Source organism: Megascapheus bottae, chromosome 16, assembly GCF_031878675.1.
Source record: "Megascapheus bottae isolate mThoBot1 chromosome 16, mThoBot2.hap1, whole genome shotgun sequence".
NCBI lineage: Eukaryota > Metazoa > Chordata > Mammalia > Rodentia > Geomyidae > Megascapheus > Megascapheus bottae.
This window is the reverse complement of record NC_143524.1, coordinates 31,369,454-31,391,037: the sequence shown is the minus strand read 5'-3', so window position 1 is coordinate 31,391,037 and position 21,584 is coordinate 31,369,454. Positions and strand designations below refer to the sequence as shown.

General features: G+C 38.2%; 1 protein-coding gene, 1 non-coding gene and 1 pseudogene across 2 annotated transcripts; all 3 read left to right on the top strand.

The window, feature by feature from the left end:
- Positions 1-8,878: 8,878 nt before the first annotated feature.
- On the top strand, positions 8,879-9,934 carry LOC150053088 (F-actin-capping protein subunit alpha-1 pseudogene; annotated as a pseudogene).
- A 611-nt stretch (positions 9,935-10,545) lies between these two features.
- Positions 10,546-15,289, top strand: LOC150053086 (mas-related G protein-coupled receptor member X1-like). The gene is made up of 3 exons (XM_090349251.1): positions 10,546-10,608; positions 10,697-10,794; positions 14,287-15,289. The coding sequence occupies exons 1-3, from the start codon at positions 10,546-10,548 to the stop codon at positions 15,287-15,289; spliced, it is 1,164 nt and encodes a 387-aa protein (XP_090205377.1).
- LOC150053087 (small nucleolar RNA SNORA61) lies at positions 11,223-11,353 on the top strand. The gene has a single exon (XR_016538177.1). It is a non-coding gene; the product is annotated as a small nucleolar RNA SNORA61 (small nucleolar RNA).
- Positions 15,290-21,584: the final 6,295 nt, after the last annotated feature.

The following is a 21,584-nucleotide window of genomic DNA, read 5'->3' as shown; positions in this document are numbered from 1 at the left end:
GCATTGGTTCTTTCTCTTCAAGAGCCTAAGCGTTACAATCTTCACTTTACCTTACAATGAAGGGGAATATGGGTAATTAATCATGCTTATCCAAAACTTGGGTGTGAAACTGGAATAGCTGCTTTAAGTTCATCCTTTAAGCATTTCTTGGAACAAAAATACCCATGGTTCCATGTGGATTGAAACTGGATGATGAAAAATCACAGGGGAAATTCTCAACTTGTAACCAATGTTCTAGTCAAAATTGTCAGTAATATAAAATTAAGAATGCTGAGCTGAATGTAGGGGCCTTTTTCTGTTCAGAAAATGTATGTAAATTAGGTTCATTCCCTGCATTCTTCTCCTTTCACTTGAAGGCCTCCTACACATTATATCTTGTAATAAGTCTTTCTCGTATATTCTAAATTCTACTGCAAAAATTCTGCTTCACTATTTTCTTTCCTCAGTTGATTTAGCATGCAATTGCCATTTTGTCCATAATGTTATGCAACAGGACAGAGAATCTCTTCCTGAAGGACTCCTCAATCATTGCAAGTTGAACCATCGGTATGTCAGGATTCATGTTAGATTTAATACAGTGTATTTTGAGAACCAATGAAAAATGAGTTAAATTATGTCAGACCTAGGAACCAATATTTCCTTTTAAATGAACATTAAAAATCAACATTCTTGCCCTGGCAAGAGATCTCAATGGAAATCACAGTGCTAATGAGGATATTTGATTTGAAAGCAGGAAAGTCTGGTTAATATCATTCTAAAATTCCACAGTAGAATGACCAACATTAGGTTTTCTGAAGGTATCTTCTGTTTCTGGTTTATGCCATAACCCCCTAATTATATCACCCTATACTAGAAACACAGGGACATAAACTCAGAACAAATCTTATAACTACATATCTGGATGCTCCTGAGATAAATCCTTACCTTTCTTCCATTTTCCTCTTCAGAGTTGCAGATGTGAACTGATATGGAGAAGAAGAGCTTTTCTCAGACTGAGCAGGAACAGAGTCCACTTCTTTATTCTGAAATTCAAGAGATGGCAACAAGAGTTTGTGGAAAGCTTTGAGACCAAGCAAGGCTTAAGAAGACTGCAGACAGCCCATGTGATTTTCTGTACCTATACTGGAAGCTAGTCAGAGACCAGAGCCATCTGAGTCTTGATTCTTCACTGAGATGTTTTTGGCACCAGCCCTATTCTCACACCCATATATGCCTTCTTCATCCCATCTCACTCAGTCCAGCTTCTTCTGAGTAATTGCTTTTCTATCCTTTAATTACCTACTCCAAGTTTTGGTAGAAATATCATGGGATTTTGGCTTGCATATGAGGTCCTTATAACTCAGTATTAAAGTACATCCTTGGGTCTTGGCCATCCAAAATGAACCCTGGCCTGACTGCTCTTGATGTTTGGAATGTTAATCCTAGCAGAAAGGCATTCATTAGGGTAGTTTTATTCCAAATGTTAGTGAAAGACTTTATTTTCCCAAATGCCTAATGATCTAAGGACACGTGTAGATTCCCCACTCAAAATTCAGATGGGTACATGAAGTAATAGGCTCAACTCAGTATAGAAGATGATGTCTGTGGAAGTAGAGCTTGAGCGAAAAAAGAGTTTATATTTTTCCTCTTTCTCATACTGGGGTTATGACCAAGAATGTTGTCCTTGGGGGTGTTTTCCTTGAAGACCAGCAATCAACCACTTGAACCCCAGATCTTCCAGCTTTTTGGTGATGGATTTGATAAGAGCTTCAGCATCTTTTCTGCTTGAGCTGGAATCCACTGTGATCCTCAGACCTCAGCCTCTTGAGAATCAGAATTATAGGCATGAACCAAAGGCATCAAAGAAGAAAGTTTGAAACATTTCATGAATAATCAACCATTAAAAGGTTTATTATTCTTTGCTTGATGGAGGATTCTTTCCATTAATGTAAAACTATAAATAAAAATACCAAATAAGAAAATACTTAGAGAGTTTGACTTTGTATGCAGTGATATAGATATTGGCTTCTAGTTTCTGAGAAATTTTGGAAGAATTGGTGAAAATTATACATGTTTGAGAGATTGAGGAATTACTAAGGTATTTTAGATGCCAGAACTGAGAAAAGTGCATATAGATGGTCAAATTTTCTATCAAAGCCACATTCATAGTCCAGGGTGGGGGGCATGTAACATTATGTCAGTTCTGGGAAGAAATGTGTGCAAATCACCTTTGTTTTCCAAGAATGTGAAGTAACAGTATTTGCTTTATGGTAGTTAATTTTTTTCTTTGTTTTAATTTAATTTTCTTCAAATTCTTAGTTATCTTATGTATCTGTACAATGGAGTTTCCATTCAACAATGTAGCTTATAAACATGGTGTCAGAAACAATATCACCAGTTTTAACATTTTTACCCACCCCTAAATTCCATCCATTCCCTCACTGACCTAAATTTGTTAGTATATGCACTGGAATTCATTGGCCATTTACCAAGGCAGTTTATTTATACAATGTACCTTGATATGTATCATCCCTTTGACATTTATACTCTCTTCAACACACCCATTCCTTTATTTTCTTTTTTCAATCCTTCCTTCCTTCCTTCCTTCCTTCCTTCCTTCCTTCCTTCCTTCCTTCCTTTCTTCCTTCCTTCCTTCCTTCCTTCCTCCCTTCCTTCTTTCCTTCCTGTGTTGTGGCTTGAAGCTCTGGGTCTGAGCAATGTCAGAGTTGTTCATTTTAGAGGAGGCTAGTGCTCTGTGACATAAACTACGGCTCCATTCTGCTTTTATGAGTGAATTGGAGTGACTTGAACACTGATCCTCAGATATCAGTCTCCTGAGTAGCTAGGATTATAGGTGTGAGCCAGTGGCTCAAAGCCTGATAGGAGATCTTAATATAAATAATAAAAAAAGAAGTAATCCATTTAGATCAGGAAGGAGAAATTTTGACAAACTCTATTTAAAATTCCCACAGTAGGAGTTACCAGAACTCAGTTTTCAGAAGGAGCCTTCTATTTCTTGCTCTTTTCATAACCCCCTGAATATGGTGCCTCATCTTAGAATCACAGGAACATGAATTCAGAGCAAACATTGTAACTGGATATCTTGGGGGTGGGTTCTGTAATATATATATATATTTTTTTCCATTTTTCTTTTCAGAGCTGCAGCTATGTTCTGATGTGGTGACGAAGAGCCTTTCTCAGACACAGCAATGGCAGAGTACTTCTTTGTTCTGAAATTCAAGAGGTGACAAGAGCTTGTGGAAAGCTTGTGATCAAGTGAGGTTTTAGGAAGACTACATACAGACAACCTGTGTGGTTTTCTGCACATGTACTGGAAGCAAATCAAAGACCAGAACCATCTGAATCATATCCTTCCCTGAGATGATTCTTGACATCTGCCCTATTCTGCCCCAAATATCTGCCTCCCTATTCCCATCTCATCAGGCCCCCTTCCTTTAGGTAATTACTGTTATGTTCTTTAATTGTCTACTCCATCCTTAGGTAGAAATATCAAGTGATTTTAGTCTGCATTTTGGGTCCTTTGAACTCCATATTAAAATGCATCATTGAGCCTTTGCCATCCGAAGTGCAGCCTGGCCTGACTGCACTTGTTGTCCAGCGTTCATCGCAGCACAAAAGCATTCGTCCCAAATAATAGAGAAATGTTTTCAAGCTGATAGGCTCCCATTCTCCATGCTTTGTGACTTAGTCTCATTCAACTTCGGTTGCTTTCCTTTCCTTTCTCTTCCTCCCTTCTGTTCTTGCTTCCTTGTCTCCTTAATTGCTCCCTTCCTTCTGGAAATGGAGTGCTCTGAAGTGTACATTATAAACCTACTTCATACCTTTTACAAGCTTTAATGGAGTATTCTCTGTAATGAGAGCAGTCTTGGAAAGGAAGGAGGAGCAAGGCAGGTTGTGAAATGAGAAGAGAAATGCATATGCATATTTCAATGTGGGAAAAGGATCAGCTGACATGGGTGGAAAATTCCACTAGATTGATAGTCATTGAGTTTGACAGGGCATTGACTGTTTCATTGTATTGAAGAGTCTCTGGGCTCAAAATGTTTTTCTTCACTTTAACATAGACAGAACTGGAATAGACAGAATATGAGTATAAAAAAATTCCTGTTTCTCTCTAAGTATGGCTATGAACTCGACAGGTCTGCCTCTGGTTTGCCCTTTTACCACTTCTTTAAACATAACTACCCATAATTCCTAGTGATTTTCAGGTAGAAAATGAAAAACACATGAGTCATTCGCTGGAACTAGTAAATTACTCAAAATTGTGAATGAAATAAAATATAAATAAATGCTATATAAATGTAAAAATTAAATTGTACTGAAATAAAATATAGTATGCAGATTTTGAGGTTAGAGTCTAAATGTTAGATGGGCAATACTCTGTTAGGAATTTTTAGCTGAATCCAGTGGCTCCTTCCCGTCCTTAAAAAATGTACCCAAAGCAAGGGATCTGTAAGTGGAAAAAGAACCCATTCTTAGGGAGAAAGAGTGGATGCACTGAATGAATCCACCATGAACTCTCTTACAGAAATGATAAAATAGTTGGCCTGATGGTTCAAATTCATGTTTTAAGAGAAGCAGTATTATTACGCAGACTCTTTCTATTCTATTCCACTTCAATCTAGAGTAAGTGATGAAAAGAACTTTTTTTTTTAGTCATAGGGCTTAGACTCTGGGCCTGGGCGCTGTTCCTGAGCTCTTCAGCTCAAGGCTACGGCCCTACCCCTTTAGCCACAGTGCCACTTCCAGTTTTCTGGTGATTAATTGGAGATAAGGGTCTTACAATCTTTAGTGCCTGGGCTGGCTTGAAACGTGATCCTTAAATCTCAGCCTCTCATGTAGCTAGGATTATAAGAGTAAGCCACCACACTTGGCTAAAATATTATTATTATTGAAAATTAATATGAACACTGTATAATAGAAAGAAGAGAATTCCACAAGGCAGGCCACAGATGATAAAGACCAGCACTGCAAGCAGGACAGTCACATACAACCTGGTCAGTGACTTGTGCTGGGAGCCACAAAACATCCTTAGCATCAGAGCCAGACTGGACCCTGAAAGAATCACTAATAATAATAGCAAGTATCCAGCAATGGTGAGCCTAAATGATGGACACCAGTTCTGATTATACATAGGACTTAGACTCTGGGCCTGGGCGCTGTCCCCGAGCTCTTCAGCTCAAGGCTACCGCCCCAACCCTGGAGCCACAGTGCCACTTCTGAAAAGAATAATTTTTAACCAACATATTCTTCTGTAGGTTGAGTCAATGCCTGCTGAACTTCTAAATCTAATGCAACTGTCCACTCCATTGTCAACTGATTCTTTTATCCCAGTTGAAATCTGCAAAAGTATCCCTTTACATTTCACAAACTGCACTTTTCCTACTTTCTTTCACAGACTCATCTCAAAGAACACTCCATATAAGATCTGGGAATGGATTTGAAATAGGTTTACAATGCACACATCAGTGCACTACTATTTGTGCTCCCCTGGAAATATTCCCATACTTCATATAATTCTTCTAGGTGTTAACAAAAATCTGTAGTATCATTCAGAAAACTGTCAGTAATCAACATCAGGTATTTGGGCACGAACATGCCCAAATTAAACCTTGAGTTTGTTCAAAATGAATTTGGATGAATGAATTTTCTTCATCACATTATATGTGTCTGTTTTAAGGTCTTCTTACTATTTTCATTTTATTTTCCATTTTATGACACAGGAAAGCTCTGCATTCATGCATTCATTCAATGAATAAATTGTGAGAGTTGGACCTATAATACTATCCCTCTGAGTGGGGTGTTTGGGTCATAGCATATTTCCGTGCTATTTGAAGTCTATATGTTCAAGGCAGAGGCCTCAAGCAGTATTGCGGAAGAGTAGTAGATTTGCCTCTGCACTCTAGAAATGCTCAACTCTTGACATATTACTTAATCTTGGAGATATTCTATATTCTCCCTCTTTACAATGAAAATAATTATTGGCACATTACAAGGAAGAGCTGAGAAATAGAAGTTATATGAGAGTTTCTGAAGCTTCGATTTTGTTTTCAGGGCACCAGTGGAGTGATTCTAAGCGTGCAACCAACAATAACACCCTCTATTACAGAAGTAACAGGAACGTATGACTATAACTACTCTTATCAGGGACATTGTGTCGTAGAGAGGGAAATTCTTGCGTGGGTGTTATCTTTGAAGTGATTGGACTGGCAGGAAATGTAGCTGTGGTCTGGCTCCTGGGCTTCCAGATGCACAGAAATGCCATCTCAGACTTCATCCTAAACCTGACCTGAGCACATTGTCCCTCGGACTACTTTATCCAAAGCTCCACTTCCTACTTTTTGGAGGGTTCACTGGATCTAAAATCTTCATGGCCTTTCCTGGGGTTGTAACCATGACATAGGTCTTAGCCTCCTCAATAGCAAAGCGTATAGTTATATACTAACAACATCCAGGTTAGTTAATTTTTTATTATTATTAAGGAAATTTAAATGTGGTTATAATTTCATAAGTCAGATTATGAGTACAATGCTTCTTGGTCATGGTCACCCCTTCTATTTTATTCCCTATTTTTCTTTTGTCTACCCTGAACTGAAGTCACATTGCTCATTTTTTAATGATATTTGCTCAGTCTCTCCATCCTCATTTTCTTCCTCCACTTGACCATCTCCCTAAATTATTTTCACTTTGTGGCATTTAAAAATACTTGTATTGTTAACAAATATGAGAAGGGTTATCAATGTATGAGAAGTAATGCACCTCCTACCTGACGAATGTAACTGTCATCCCTCTATACATTATCCTGACAATAAAAATTTTTAAAAAATATTTGTATTGTTATTATAAAGGTGATTTACTGAGGGGTTATAGTTACACAGTCAGGTAAGGAATACATTTATTTTTGAACAGTGTCCATTCTTGTCTTGCTCTCTCCCAGTTTTCCCTTCCCATTCTCACCCACCAGTTGCATAGTTTAACAGTGTCTGGTGAGTATTTCTGATGCATTTGTTCAGCTGTTGTCTCTCCATTTCTATGCCTCTGCTTACCTTTCTAAAGACCTATAAGTGAAGTCCAAGATAAGAAAACCCAATGAAACAAAAATGAAAACAAACAACAGCAACTAACCAAAAAACCACTCTCATTTCCAGTTCCTGGAGTTCATTTCAAGGATTTTTTTTTGCATGATCAGAAGCACATAGGCATTTTGATTCCACTCCTAAGAGTATCCTTTGGTTTCACTGTGTGTGAATGCCTAGAAGCCTTTACAATAGGTCGTGTCCTGGTACATTCTAGCTTCTGATTACAAGAGAAAACATATATTCTATTTGTCTATCTGAGCTTGTCTAACCTTAATTAATAAGATTTGCTCTACTTCCATCGACTCCCTGCAAATGGTGCACTATTCTTTTTCATGCACAAGTAAAATTCCATTGTATAAGTATACCATAACTTCCTGATCCACTCATAGAAATATGAATTACAATAAAGCAACTAATGTCTGTAATTATCATGAATTAGAACAATTTAAATTATTAAACTGTCTAATGAAAATTGAAAGAGTAGGACTGGATCCATGTCACAAGTGGCAGAGTGCCAGCAATGAGCTGAGCAAAAGCACAAGGTCCTGGGTTCAAGCCCCAGCACCAGCCTCCAAAAACAAAGAATGAGAGAAATAGACAAAACCCCATGTAAACCCCAAGATCCAAGTAAATATTGCATTAAAAAAAATCCCACTTCATTCTTAAGGAAATAGGTAAACTTAAAGTGGAAAGAGAAAAGCTTGTGTTCCGTTCAGGTGGAAACCAAAACGTAACAGGGTAGTATGTTAACTTTTTGTATGTGTGTGAGAAAAAAACCTGAACAAAACCACTTAAGAAACTCATTGTTTTATTTATTATGGGCAAGATGTAGCGGAGAGGCCTCTAATGGTGGTCAGAAAGATGACGCACACACAAATAGACATGGAACACAGAATAGGAAAGAAAGAGAAAGATATTATATATGAACTCTCATGGCATTTATTCAATACAATATTTGATTTTTACCAAGGAAACATCCCTGGATCATAGTTTTAGGGGGAGCAGTCTATCTCCTGTCTCTTATTTTTGAAGCCTACTGTTACCAGAAAGCCTTGTCCCAAGAAGAAGAGAAGGAGATTTGGACATCAGAGACGAGAGATAAAAAGAACTGTCTAGGCCATATGTAAATCAAGTCTTACCTTCCAGGTGTTCTTGATACATAGGTAGTGAGTTGCTCTGTGGTAAAGTGAAGAGCTTCCTGGGTTGATAATCTCCACAGGACACTTCTCTGTCTTGGAAAGTTCTGATTAGTCTTGATCCTTGTTGCTGGATTGTCCTTTCGAAGACACAGCACAGCCTTGTGATTTCCTGACCCGAGACTTAACTGGCAAATGAGATACTATAATTCAATGAGTCATGTTTCTTACAAGACACCCCGAATGGAACAGAACATGTAGTGATATTCTCCTTATCTCTCAATGTCTGTCTATCACCACCTCAATCCATTTCTTTTCCTGCAACTTATTTTGGCTTAAGAGGTTCTTCTTGCACTGACCAGCAATGCAAAAATGATGTTTGCTTTTTTGGAGAGCCTATATTGGTAAGAAAAAGAATACCTTTTGTCCTTCACACCTGTGTGTGAAGGCACAAACCCTCCCTCCCACTACTCAGGAAGCCTATGTAGGAGAATCATATTTCAGGCACAATTAGGGGAACCTGTCACAAAATCAACAAAAGAAAACAATGTTTGAAGTCTGTCTGAAGCAGTCATGATACTCTCCTTGTCTCTCAACATCTATCTCTCACCGCCCCTTCCTACAGTTTACTTTAGCTGAAGAGGTTCTTCCTGCCAGTTGACCATGGCAGTAAGCATCAGGTCTAAACTCATGATATGGAGTCCAATCCTTTGAGAAGACATAGCAACCTTGCGTGTAGATGTGACTGACAAGGATCTGATAGGAAAGAAATGATTACAGGGAAGAACAACAGACGGATGTGCCGTTAGGATGACACGTTTCTTTTGGTAACTGACAGATACAAATAGGTCCCAAATCGATAATATTATTGAACAGTATCATGAATGCATTGCTTATGAATGAAATAAAACACCTTAATCCACTAAGAATAAGGATGTCTATTTCTAATTCACACAAGACATTCACCAAGCTCTGTCTCTCTAGGAATTGGAAGGCATAACATGATCAATGTAAAGAACAGTAAGCATACCACGTTCACGTTCAGGATCCATTGTCGGATGAGGAAGAGGTACACATAGCTGCTGAATTCATCACCCAGGCACCCCCTGAGGAATTTAATGAAGTATTCAATGATGTTTGACTATTACTTACTAATAACAATCTCGTCAGGGAAGGGGCATCACATGCATTTGCCCAGTATAACACGGATCAGTTCACATCTGTGAAGATAGAAGGATATAAAGATCAGGTCCTAATATCAGAGCACGGTGACCTGGGAAATAGCAGATTTTTAGAACCAAGGAACAAAATTTTCTTTAAGTTTGATCACTTATGGAAAGAAGAAGGTGACCCCCCCAGCCAGAGGAAGTAGATGAAGGTTTGAAGTCTTGGAGAGAATCCTGTGACAGTGCTTTAAGAGCCTATGTGAAGGATCATTATTCCAATGGCTTCTGTACTATTTATGCTAAAACTATAGATGGGCAACAGACTATAATTGCGTGTATTGAAAGCCACCACTTCTGGAATGGTCATTAGAGATCACTGTGGAAGTTCAAAATCACCCACCTACAGCCTGGGTGGTTGGAGTGCTGAAGATTCAGGTTTATTATTATGAAGATGGCAATATTCAATTGGTTTAGTCATAAAGATGTATAAGATTCAATAACTGTTTCTAATGAAGCCCAAACTGCCAAGGACTTTATTAAAATCATTGCTTAACCAGTTCTGCCAGCATCATTTGTTGAAGGGGCTGTCTTTCTTCCATCCTGTTTTTTGGCTCCCTTATCAAACATTAGGTGGCCATAGGTCTGTGGATTGGTCTGCACTCTGCCCTTATACTACCATGGTATACAGGTTGAATTCTTTCATATCCTGGTGCACATAGTATAATAGTGTAAGAAGTTCTGAAATGCAGAATGGGAGATGAAATGCAGGTTAGACCCTATAGTTGTGTGTAAACAGAATGAAGGAAAGGAGGATGGAAAAATAAGCAGTTAAATGAGAGTAAGTAAAAATGGGAAATAGCAACAATATAGAATGGGATTCATAGAGCCTATACATTTGTGAACATATCTCTGTCATTAGGAATAAAACTATACTAATGAATGCTTTTCTGCTAGTATGAACACTCCAGATAGCAAGTACACATCAATTGGCAAAGGGCCAATGATGCACTTTACTACTGAGTCAGAAGGATCAAAAACACAAGTTAAAATTATTTGATATTTCTACCGAAGGTTGAAGTAGGCAATTAGAGGACAGAACAGCAATTACTTAAAGGAAGTTGAACTAAATAAGATGGGGTGAGAGAGGCAGATATGGGTGCGAAAATGGGAAAGATGCCAAGAAACATCTCAGTGAAGAATCATGACTTTGATTTGCTTCCAGTACATGTACAGAAAAATCACACGGTTTTCTGAAGTCTTCCTAAGCCCTTGATCACCAGCTTTCTACCAGCTCTTGTCATCTCTTGAATTTCAGAACAAAGAAGTGGACTCTGCTATTGCTCAGTGTGAGAAAGGCTCTGCCTCTCCACATCAGGTCTCATCTGCAAGACTGAACAGGAAAATGGAAGAAAGGTAAGGATATATTCCAGAAAGATCCGGGTATCTAGTTTTGATATTTGCTCTGAGTTCATGTCCCTGTGCTTCCATTATCAGGTATTTTATTCAGGGGGTTATCAGAAAAGCCAGGGATCAAAGCTTCCTTCTGAAAATTGAGTTCTGGTAGCTCTTCTACATGAATTTCAAATGGAGCTAATACAATTTTCTCTTTTCTCTTCCAAATGTCTGTATTCTTCCTTTTATTTACATTCAAATCTGCCAGCATGCTATGTGCCAGTGGCTCACAGCTATAGTCCTAGCTACTCAGGAGACTGACACCTGAGGATCATGGTTCAAAGCCACCATAAGCAGGAAAATCCATTCATATATCCAATTGACCATCAAACAACAGGCAGTCGTAGGGCTGTGGCTGTGAGTAAAAATTTTTAAAAATTCAGTGACAAACCCTCTTCCCTTTCCCATCAGATCTGAATGCTGGTCTTGGTGGTCATGATGGAGGGAAAATAATAGAGAAGCTTACTCAGAACAGTGCATTGCAGTCTGGCATAGCGTGATGGGCTTGCTTCTAACAGAAATAAAAAAAATTCAGTGACAGTGTCTAAGCCCAGAGCTCAAGCTCCAGAAATGGCACACACACACACACACACACACACACACACACACACACACAAAACAAATAAAAAGAAGGATGGGTCAAAGAGGGATAAAAATGTGAAAGGGCCTACAGAGATCAGGATGCACTATATAAGTAAACTGCTGTGTTAAATGGCAAAAAATTCAATACATATCATAAAAAATTAAGGAAGGGGCTAGAAGGAAAGGGAAGAGAAGGGAAGGGGTGGATTAGAACCAATGGGTGACAGTATTGAACCAGACGACATGGATCAAGATGCATTGGACTCATAAACTGCTTTGTTGAATGGCAACTCCTTTGTATAACTAAACTCCTAATGATAATAAAAGATTGAAAAAATTAACATTTAAATTATAAATATGTTGCTACCATAAAGCAAATGCTGTTTAATAACATTCATTTAAAAGGAAGGAAATATATAGATATGGCTTCCCAGAACTGACATCTTATCACAGGTTTTATTGGTTTTCTATATTGTATATCTATGGATCCATATGTAAAATAATACTTCAGAAATTCTTCAAGAGCAGATTATTTAGTAAGTTTGGCAGACTTAAGAGCGATTGCATTGTGAATGGGCTGAGGCAAGAAATAGACAAGCAAAATTTCTACCCTTTGCAAAGGAGCTATTGAGAATGAAAGCACAGCCATAACTTTATATGTAATATCATAACTTGATGACCAGGCAGGTTTAAAATTACAGTTTTTTTTTATCAAATCACAGATTAGTAACAAGGAAATAGAAGATTAAAAAAAATCTTTCCCTCTGCCCTTGAGTACCAATGTTGTTTTCTAATAGCTGAGTTGTAACCAAACCTGAAGGAATAAGATTTCACCAATGCAGTTCATAAAATCCATATTCTTAGGAGAAATCAATTTTTATGGAACATGAGAATTGTCTTCACATCTTTTGTATTTTCCATGTAGTTTTCTAGTTGTAAATATCATTGAAATATTTCTCATCTCATTTTTATCACATTTAGTATCTCTGATGTGCATCTTTTTTTGTGTCATTTCTTGTTTGGAAGTGCCTCAAAACAGAGATGTGCCTTTAAAATGGAAAATATGATCCTTACCTATTGGAAAATAATGGTGCCTATTTAGATACAGGACAATTATACAAAGAACTTTAGGATAGATTTAATAAGAAATGATACAGGATATGATCCAGAGACTTTAAATTTCCCAAGTCCTAATCATGAAGGACCATTTGGTGAACGTGACTTTCAGCCATATTAAAATAGCATTCAGGCCGGGAGTTTGGCCTAGTGGTTAAAGTGCTTGCCTAGCATGCACGAAGACCCGGGTTCGATTCCTCGGTACCACATACATAGAAAAAAGCTGGAAGTGGTGCTGAGGCTCAAGCGGAAGAGCTCTAGCCTTGAGAAAGTCCAAGGACAGTGCTCAGGCCCTGAGCTCAAGCCCAGGACTGGCAAAAAAAAAAAAAAAAGAGCATTCAGCCTAGGAAAGAATGGCAGGTATAATCCTTCCATTGATTCAGGATCTAGAAAAAGCTATACCACTCTAATCACATCCTTGTGCTCCATGACCCACACAAAAAAAGTTCATGGTGGATTCTTTCCCTGCATGCCTCTCTAGCCTAAAGAGGATCTCTTTCAACTTTCAGGTCTTCTGCTATGGATACATTTTCAGAAGACAAAAAGGGCCCTGGATTCAGCTATGTATTCCTAACTGGAAATCATCCACCTGTCTTTTAATATTCATTCTAAAAGATGTTTTCGTACTAGATTTCATTTCATTTGTGATTTTGATTCCCATAATTGGTTATTACTGGGTACTTTTTCATATGTTCTTTCATCATCCACCTGAAATCCAATTTTAGTCATTGGTAATGGTCCTGAGATAGCCCTGTTGGTTTCACATTCATGCTCTGTAAAGCCCAGGGTTAATTATTTATACTCTTTGTGCTCCAATTCAATCTCTTTGTAAAATAAGGAAAACAATCATTTTTAACTCACAGATTTATGAGGCGAGTAAAAGGGCCAATCTAATAGAATTTAACACCCCAGTGTTAATTGATCCTTTTTCCCCATTAGAAATCTTCATGGGCATCTTTCTTGATATCTCACAACCTTCACTTTTCCCGTTGTCCTTCACAGAATCCTCTAGAGAATCCCTCACGGAGAAAACTCCATTAAAGATCTGGGAGAGAGAGTTGTGTGTTTATAATGCGCACTTTGGAGCAAGCCACTTACTGCCCTTCTTGTAGACAGTTCCATATTCCATGTAGTTCTGAGGGTGCTTAACAAAACTACATAGTATCTTTCAAACACCTGTCGGTGATCACATCAGATATTTGGTCACATAAATACTTCTGAATATACCCGGAATTTGTACAAAATGAATTAGTAAGAATATATTTTGTTTATCACATTGTAGGGGTCTGTTCTAATTTTTCATGCTAGTTTCATTTTATTTCCCTTTTAACTCATATAGCACAACCTGCCTTCTTGTATTTATTCAGTAAATAAGTTGTGAGTGGAAGGGCCTCATACAAAATTATCATGGTGGCCTTTGTATCTTTCTAAATTCCTACACATGAGAAAAAATTACTGGCCTGGCATAGTGCTAGTTCTATAGTATTAGCCCTCTGAGTGGGGTGTTTGGACCATAGTATATTTCTGTGATATTTGAAGTTTTGATATACAAGGCAGAAACCTCAGGCTGTATTCATGGAAAGTACTGGATTTGCTTCTGTACTCCAGAAATCCTCAACTCTTGACATGCTTCTTGATCTCTCAAACCTTCTATTTGCTCCCTCTTTACAATAAAAATGATTGCCACACTGCAGGGGGGAAGCTGGGAAATAGAAATTACACAAGAGTAGCTGAAGCCTTTATTTGTGTTTTCAGGGGCACCAATGGAAAGATTCCAAGCATGCAACCAACTACACCAGCCCTGATTACAGAAGTGTCAGGAACGAAGGAGGATGACTTCACCGCTCATAAAGCTTGTGCCCAGCACTTGATCATTCTCCTGTGGTTGAATGCCCTCCTTGATGTGATTGGACTGGCAGGAAACGCAGCTGTGATCTGGCTCCTGGGCTTCCGGATGCACAGAAATGCCATCTCAGTCTACGTCCTAAATCTAGCTGTGGCTGACTTCCTTTACCTGAGCTTTGACATTATTGCTGACCTGCAAAAATTTACTACCTATTTCCTTTACAGGAATAGCTATCTCTATTTTATCTTTCAATTTGGGTTGATTCATTTTTATACAGCAGGCCTGAGTTTCCTCAGTGCTATTAGCCTGGAGCGCTGCCTGTCTGTCCTGTGTCCCATCTGGTACCGATGCCACCGCCCTAGACGTGCATCATCCGTCATGTGTGTGCTCCTCTGGGCACTGTGCCTATTGTTTGTTTCTCTGAAATTTTATTACTGTGAAACCCAGAAGAAATTGTATAATCAGAACTGGTGTCCATCATTTAGGCTCACCATTGCTGGATACTTGCTATTATTATTAGTGGTTCTTTCAGGGTCCAGCCTGGCTCTGATGCTAAGGATGTTTTGTGGCTCCCAGCACAGGTCACTGACCAGGTTGTATGTGACTGTCTTGCTCACAGTGCTGGTCTTTATCACCTGTGGCCTGCCTTGTGGAATTCTCTTCTTTCTATTATACAGTGTTCATAATAATTTTCAATGTTACCTTCATGAGATTTTGTTTTTCCTCTCCTCTGTTAACAGCTCTGCTAACCCCATCATTTACTTCTTCGTTGGCTCCTTTAGGCAGCGGCAGAGGCAGACTATTAAGCAGGTTCTACAGAGGGCTCTGCAGGACACTGCTGAAGACAAGGGATGTGGAGGCAGCCTTTCTTGGGACACCCTGGAGATGTCAGGAAGCAGAGTGGAGCAATGATGAACAACCTCTGCCATGGTCTGTACACGAGGCTTCGTAAGAAAACCTGGCCATGGTATCATTAACACTGTATGCTCTTCTCTGAGCCTCTATATGCTAAAGTACTTTGGTAATTCCTAAGTGTCTCAAATGCATGTAATTTACCTCAACTCCTCGGAAAGTTCTCAGAAACTAGAAACCAGTATCTAGATCACTCTATAGAAAGTTCTTATGTTTTGTTGGTTTTTGCCAGTTGTGGGGCTTGAACTCAGAGCCTGAGCACTGTCCTTGCTCAAGGCTCGTGCTTCGCCACTTGAGTCACAGTGCCACTTTGGGCTTTTTCTATGTACGTGGTACCAAGGAATAGAACCCAGGACTTTGTGCATGTGAGGTAAGCACTTTATATGTTATGAGCCTGAAAGTTTTATCCTCCAAATATTTTCTTATTTAGAACTGTTTAATTTTAGTTTTACTTCAGAAGGAAGAATCTTCATTTAAGCAACAAAACCCTTTATGTAATTGATTATACTTAGCATTTTAAAAAAGATTCTTGCTGGGTGCTGGTGGCTCAATCCTGTAATTCAAGCTATTCAGGAAACTGAGATCTGAGGATCATGATGAGATCCCAGCTGGAGCCAAAAAGTCTGTGAAACACTTCTGTTCAATTAACAACCAAAAATCTGGAAGCAGAGTTGTGGTTCAAATAGGAGAGCACAAGCCGAGCAAAACAAGTGAAAACAACCTCAGTGACAGTGCCCAGATTTGAGTTCAAGCCACAGTACAGGAACAAAAAAATGTCTTTATTTTCCTCTCAAGCTATATTTCCATACGAATCATATTCTGTGCTGACTTGTGGCCACTGCTTCATGTTGCCATGTAAACAGCAAGTGATGAGTCTATATCTGTCATTCGATCATCAGGCATTATGGAAAATAATGTCCATGCAGGAAAATTCTTTCTGGTAATAAAAAGTCCAGTGGGAATATAAAAAGACCACTGGAGACATTTTCACTGACAAACTGGTAAGCCATTCTTTGGTTCTGTTAATATAAAGCATGTCCTTTAGCCTTGCAAATCTCTTGTTTATTTAGTTCTTCCCTGAGCAAATTAAAGTCTGGAAATATGGGATCGTTTTCCAGTTGAACATTGCAACCTCAAAGTGAGCATGTGTTGGAAAACAGTTAATGTTTATGCATTGTTAGATATTTGAAGAAAATATACTTCTCAAAATATTGCAACCTTTCTTGTGGCTGTGACTTTGACTTACCTTAATGGTCACTGGTATAATCTATTGGCAGTAGAATTGAAAACAACTGATTGGGCTGGGAAAGTAGCTCATTGGTAATTATTTGGCATGTTCAAAATGAAAGTTAAATCCCTAATATGTGGCAATAAACAAATCAATAAATAAACTAACAAGCTTGGCACATGTGGCTCGTGCCTCTATTCCTATCTACTCAGGACATTAAGTTTGTTTCCACATCATACTAGCATGAATATTGATGATATAAACATACACGTGCAAATGCTTTAAAGCCACACTTTAAAGTTTGTTCTATCTACACCTGGAAATGAAATTGGTGCGTCATACTGAGATGACATTTTAAATTTCTTGAGTGATTATCATACTGTTTTCCACGATAGTCACACTTCCGAAACATCTCATTGACAATGTACAAATGTTCCAATTTTTTTGCCAGTCCTGGGACTTGAACTGAGAGCCTGAGCTCTGTCTTTGGGCTTTCCTCAAGGCCAGTGCTCTACCACTTGAGCCATAGCACCACTTCCAGCTTTTTCTGTGTATGTGGTATGGAGGAATCAAACCCAGGGTTTCATGCATGCTATGCAAGCACTCTACCACTAGGCCACGCTCCCGGTCCTGGTATAAATTCTTTATCTAATACATGAATTGCAATTTATTTTCCCACTCACAGAATAGCTTCTTAGAGTTTTTTGCCTGTAAACTTGGATGCAAAAATTCTTGACAGTTTTATGTAGTCTCCAATTAGTACAACTTTGTTTTGTTTCCTATAGCTTTGTTAAGAAAGCATAGTCATGTCCTATGTCATAAAGCTTTTTCTTGGGATTCTTGTTCTTTTTGTTTCTTGGAGACTCAAAATTTAGGTATTTTATTTAAATGTTTAAGTTATTCATATGTGATGTAAATAAAAATTCAAAGCTTATTGTTGTGAATTATTTTGGTATTATACCATTTCCTCAAAATCATGTAGTGGAGATGCTCTCTCTCTCTCTCTCTTTCTCTCTCTCTCTCTCTCTCTCTCTCTCTCTCTCTCTCTCTCTCACTCTCTCAAAGCAAGTATATTTCTATTGGACTACCTGGTGCAGAAGATAGTGTGGTATAGATGGATAGTATGAATGACAGATAATACAAATATATTTTATTGAGAATAAACAAAAATTCTTATATAGGTTTCACTTAGAAACAAACTGTTGCTTGACTGTATTGCAGAGCAAAACAAAGCTGAAGCATAAACACCCTAATGTTTTGACAATTTGGAGACAGGTAGGAAGGCATCTTGTGGTATTTATACACAATGGAATTCTATGCTGCTGTCAGAAAGAATGACATTGCCCCATTTGTAAGGAAATGGAAAAACTTAGAAAAAAATCATATTAAGTGAAGTAAGCCAGACTCAAAGGAACATAGGGACCTCCTAGCAGAGATTTACAATAGAACAAAATCTAGAGACATAAGGCCAAATAGTATGACACTAAATGTTTCCTCCAGGAAACAAAAGCCATATAATGAGTGATGGTTGTCCTTAATGTACTAAGTTATCTCTCATCTCTTTTGCTGTCCCTTGGTTATCTCATATTGTTAGAATATTTCACCTTGTTATCTGATATATTTTATATGGGCTTAATTGGTTATTTGAAATTGGATAGGGAAGGGGGGGAAATCAAGATAAACGGGGAGAAAGGGGAGGGAAATGGGGACCATGTCATGAGAAAGGGTATCAATGTTTGTGAAGTAATGCACCTTCTATCTGGTGAATATAATGTAACCCTTCTATTAATTACAATAAAAAAACTATGACAACAAATCATCAGTGTCTACAGATGAGACTCAACAGAAGACAAAAAATAAGAAAGGTGACAAATTCCTTATTGCTTAATAAACCTTGTATTAACAATTTTATTAATGATTTTTAATGATTACTTTTGACATTTCTTAGCTGGAGGGTACTATCAACTGTATTTTACAAAAGAATGAAAGCTGGAGATATTTTTGTTTCCTCAAGAGTGAGATAATAGGCTGGAACAGACTAGCACATAGAGGAGGAAATGAGTGTGGTGATATAGGAGAGCGCTTCATTTTCCACTGAATTTTCTGCAACCCTTAAAGTATTCCAAAGAATAAAATGCACTAATCAAAAAAAGTAAAAAGAGTGAAATTAGTGAGTAGTAACTTTAAACAGAAGCTCACTCTGATTAAAATTCTTCTGTGGCAAAAAAAACCCCCCAAACAAAAAAACCAGACCATCCCTTAAGGCCTGGTCATAGAAGTGTAAACAATGTAAATGAATCCACCATGTTCCCGTATCATATCTATGTTACCTGCATATTCTGAAATCATGAACAATATACCTGCCAATATACCTGGGAAGGGTTGCTTACATCGCTAAGTGAGTTTTTGGCAGGCTGGATCAAGACAGAGTAATTTGGAACAAGTTTTACACCTATTTAGAAGAAAACACAAATATTTCCTTAAATAACAGGTTACAATAGAAACATACTGCCTGGAAGTTATCCTTTTCACTTTGGGTTCATTTCAGTTTCTGTAATTTACATAGTTGTCTGTTTCATTTGCTGATATTACAATCCTGCCACAAAATCTTAAAGTACAAGTTACCTACTATTCCTTCAACATCTGCATTTTTCAAGTTTCATACTCTACCATATCCACAATATGTCAGCAGTTCTTGGAGAGGAAACAAAAATATAAATGCGCAGAACTTTTCTAAAAGATGTTTCTAACTACAGTGGTACTTGATGTGAAGACAATGCAAGAATAAAGAAAAAGCAAACGTTCATGTGTAGGAAATGTGGTTCAAGTCTTTGGATTTAAAAACATGATTCCCCCAGGGAAGCCGAGATTCATGGAAATTCTAGAAAATTTCTTCTGCCCCCACCAATAGATCTGAAAAGCCCCGATCTAAATTTCTGTAAACTACATTTGTGCAATGTTATAAATGATGATCAAAGCAAGCAGAGAGAGAAGGATGCATGTGTCTTCCATTTAGCTAGTTTGTAGCATAGCCTCTTTAACTGTTGATAGAGCAGTAAAAACTACTGAAGGTACCAGAAGTGCTTTAAAGAACAAGGGATAAAATCACCACCAACAAAAAAAAACCCTATTGACCATATCTTCTGTTTAAACCAGTAACAGGAATTCATGGCTAAGACAATTTTCTAAACAGTAAAATGACTCCAGGATAAATCTCTCTATTAAATGTAGCAGGGGGGGAAAACAGATTTACACTAGTAGATATAGTGATAACAGAACTACAAAGTAGAGAACACACACACACATACACACACACACACACACACACACACACACACACACACGATAATGCTATAGATTCAACAGTATTCCATGAGGCTAGAAAAATCAGTTAACTCTGAAAGCCCTAGCAAGATATCACTCTTGTTTATAAATCACTTACTTATCATGATCATGTGGAATCCTTTTCCTTCCACACACTGAAGAGTCCTATAGTCAGCGTTTAAGCATTCTGCATTTCTTGTAGCTGAGTATCTTGTTCCAGTCGATTCCAGTGTGGGTAACTGGAAGATGCCGGTGCAAGGCCTTGAATGTGGTATCTGATGTTATCTGATAGTTTTCACCAATTGCTGTCTGATACTCATTTGCTCCACTCTCTATGTGGCAATTCCTCAAAAGACTAAATATATTGCTCCTCTGTGACCCAGCAATCACACTCCTTGGCGTTTACCCAAATGTCCTGAAATGAGGGCATACTGAAACTACTAGCACAATGATGTTCATTGCAGCACTATTTACCATAGCAAAGACATGGAACCAACCCAGATGCCCCTCAGTTGATGATTGGATCAACAAGATGTGGTATTTATACACAATGGAATTCTATGCTGCCATTAGAAAGAATGACATCACCCATTTGTAAGGAAATAGAAATACTTGCAAAAAATCATTAAGTGAAGTAAGCCAGACCCAAAGGAACATAGGCTCAATGGTTTCGCTCCTTTGTAATAATTAGGACACATCTAGGATTCTCCTAGCAGAGGATCACAATAGCTCAAAGGCTATGTACATATAGCCATAGAGGATGAGGCTAAGCAAAATGAACTTGAGGATATGTATCTCCTGCCATTTTATTATAAGGGAGCTCTATGTTTCGTCTTTTGAGGAATCACCACACTGCTTTCCAGAGTGGCTGAGCAAGTTTACATATCCACCAACAGGGTAGTAGCATTCCCTTCTGGTCACATCCCTACCAGCATCTGTTGTTACTATATTTCTTGACAATGGCCATTCTAACTGGAGTGAGGTGGAATCTCAAAAGTTGTTTTCATTTGCAATTCTTTTATGGCCAGAGATGTCAAGCATTTCTTCATGTATCTATAGGCCATTCTTATTTCCTCTTCAGAGAAATCTTTCTTTATGTCTTTAGCCCACCTTTTAATGAGATGGTTGTTTATTTGTGGATTTGTTTTTGAGGGATTCAATTTTTTTGAGCTATAGGTATATTTTAGATATGAGGCCCTTGTCTGTGTATAGCTAGTGAAGATCTTCTCCCACTCTGTGGGCTTTCTATTTAACTTGCTAGCTATGTTCTTTGCCATACACAAGTGCTGCAATTTAATGCAGTAGCTTCACATCTTGCTTGAATGCCTCTCCTAGAAGACGGAAGAACTGCTTTATGGGTAGCATATTATGAGTTTTAGCTTTCTGGTAACCTAATTTAATGCAGTGACTTAGATTATATAAACAGGAAAGGTTTCCTTCTCCTCCTATTTGATTTTCAAGGAACTAAATTATAGGCTGTTTCTGTGCTTCAGGCCCTTTGCGTTTTTTGTTTTTTTTTTCTTTCCCTTTGTCGCTTGTGGAGCTTAAACTCTGGGCCTGGGTGATGTCCCTGAGCACTTCAGCTCAAGGCTAGGGCTCTTCCACTTTGAGCTACAGTGTCACTGGTGGTTAATTGGAGATAAGAATCTCGTGGACTTTTGTGCCCAGACTGGCTTTAAACTGTGATCCTCAGATTTCAGCCTCCTGAGCAACTAGGATTTCAGGCATGAGCCACCTGTGCCC

Bases quoted from the DNA above. Each gene is read 5' to 3' on its own strand.
- LOC150053086 (XM_090349251.1), top strand. From the start codon at position 10,546: ATGGGAAAGATGCCAAGAAACATCTCAGTGAAGAATCATGACTTTGAT. The intron at 10,609-10,696 runs GTACAGAAAAAT...CTTGAATTTCAG, and splicing joins TTGATTTGCTTCCAGTACAT to AACAAAGAAGTGGACTCTGC. The intron at 10,795-14,286 runs GTAAGGATATAT...TTGTGTTTTCAG, and splicing joins AACAGGAAAATGGAAGAAAG to GGGCACCAATGGAAAGATTC.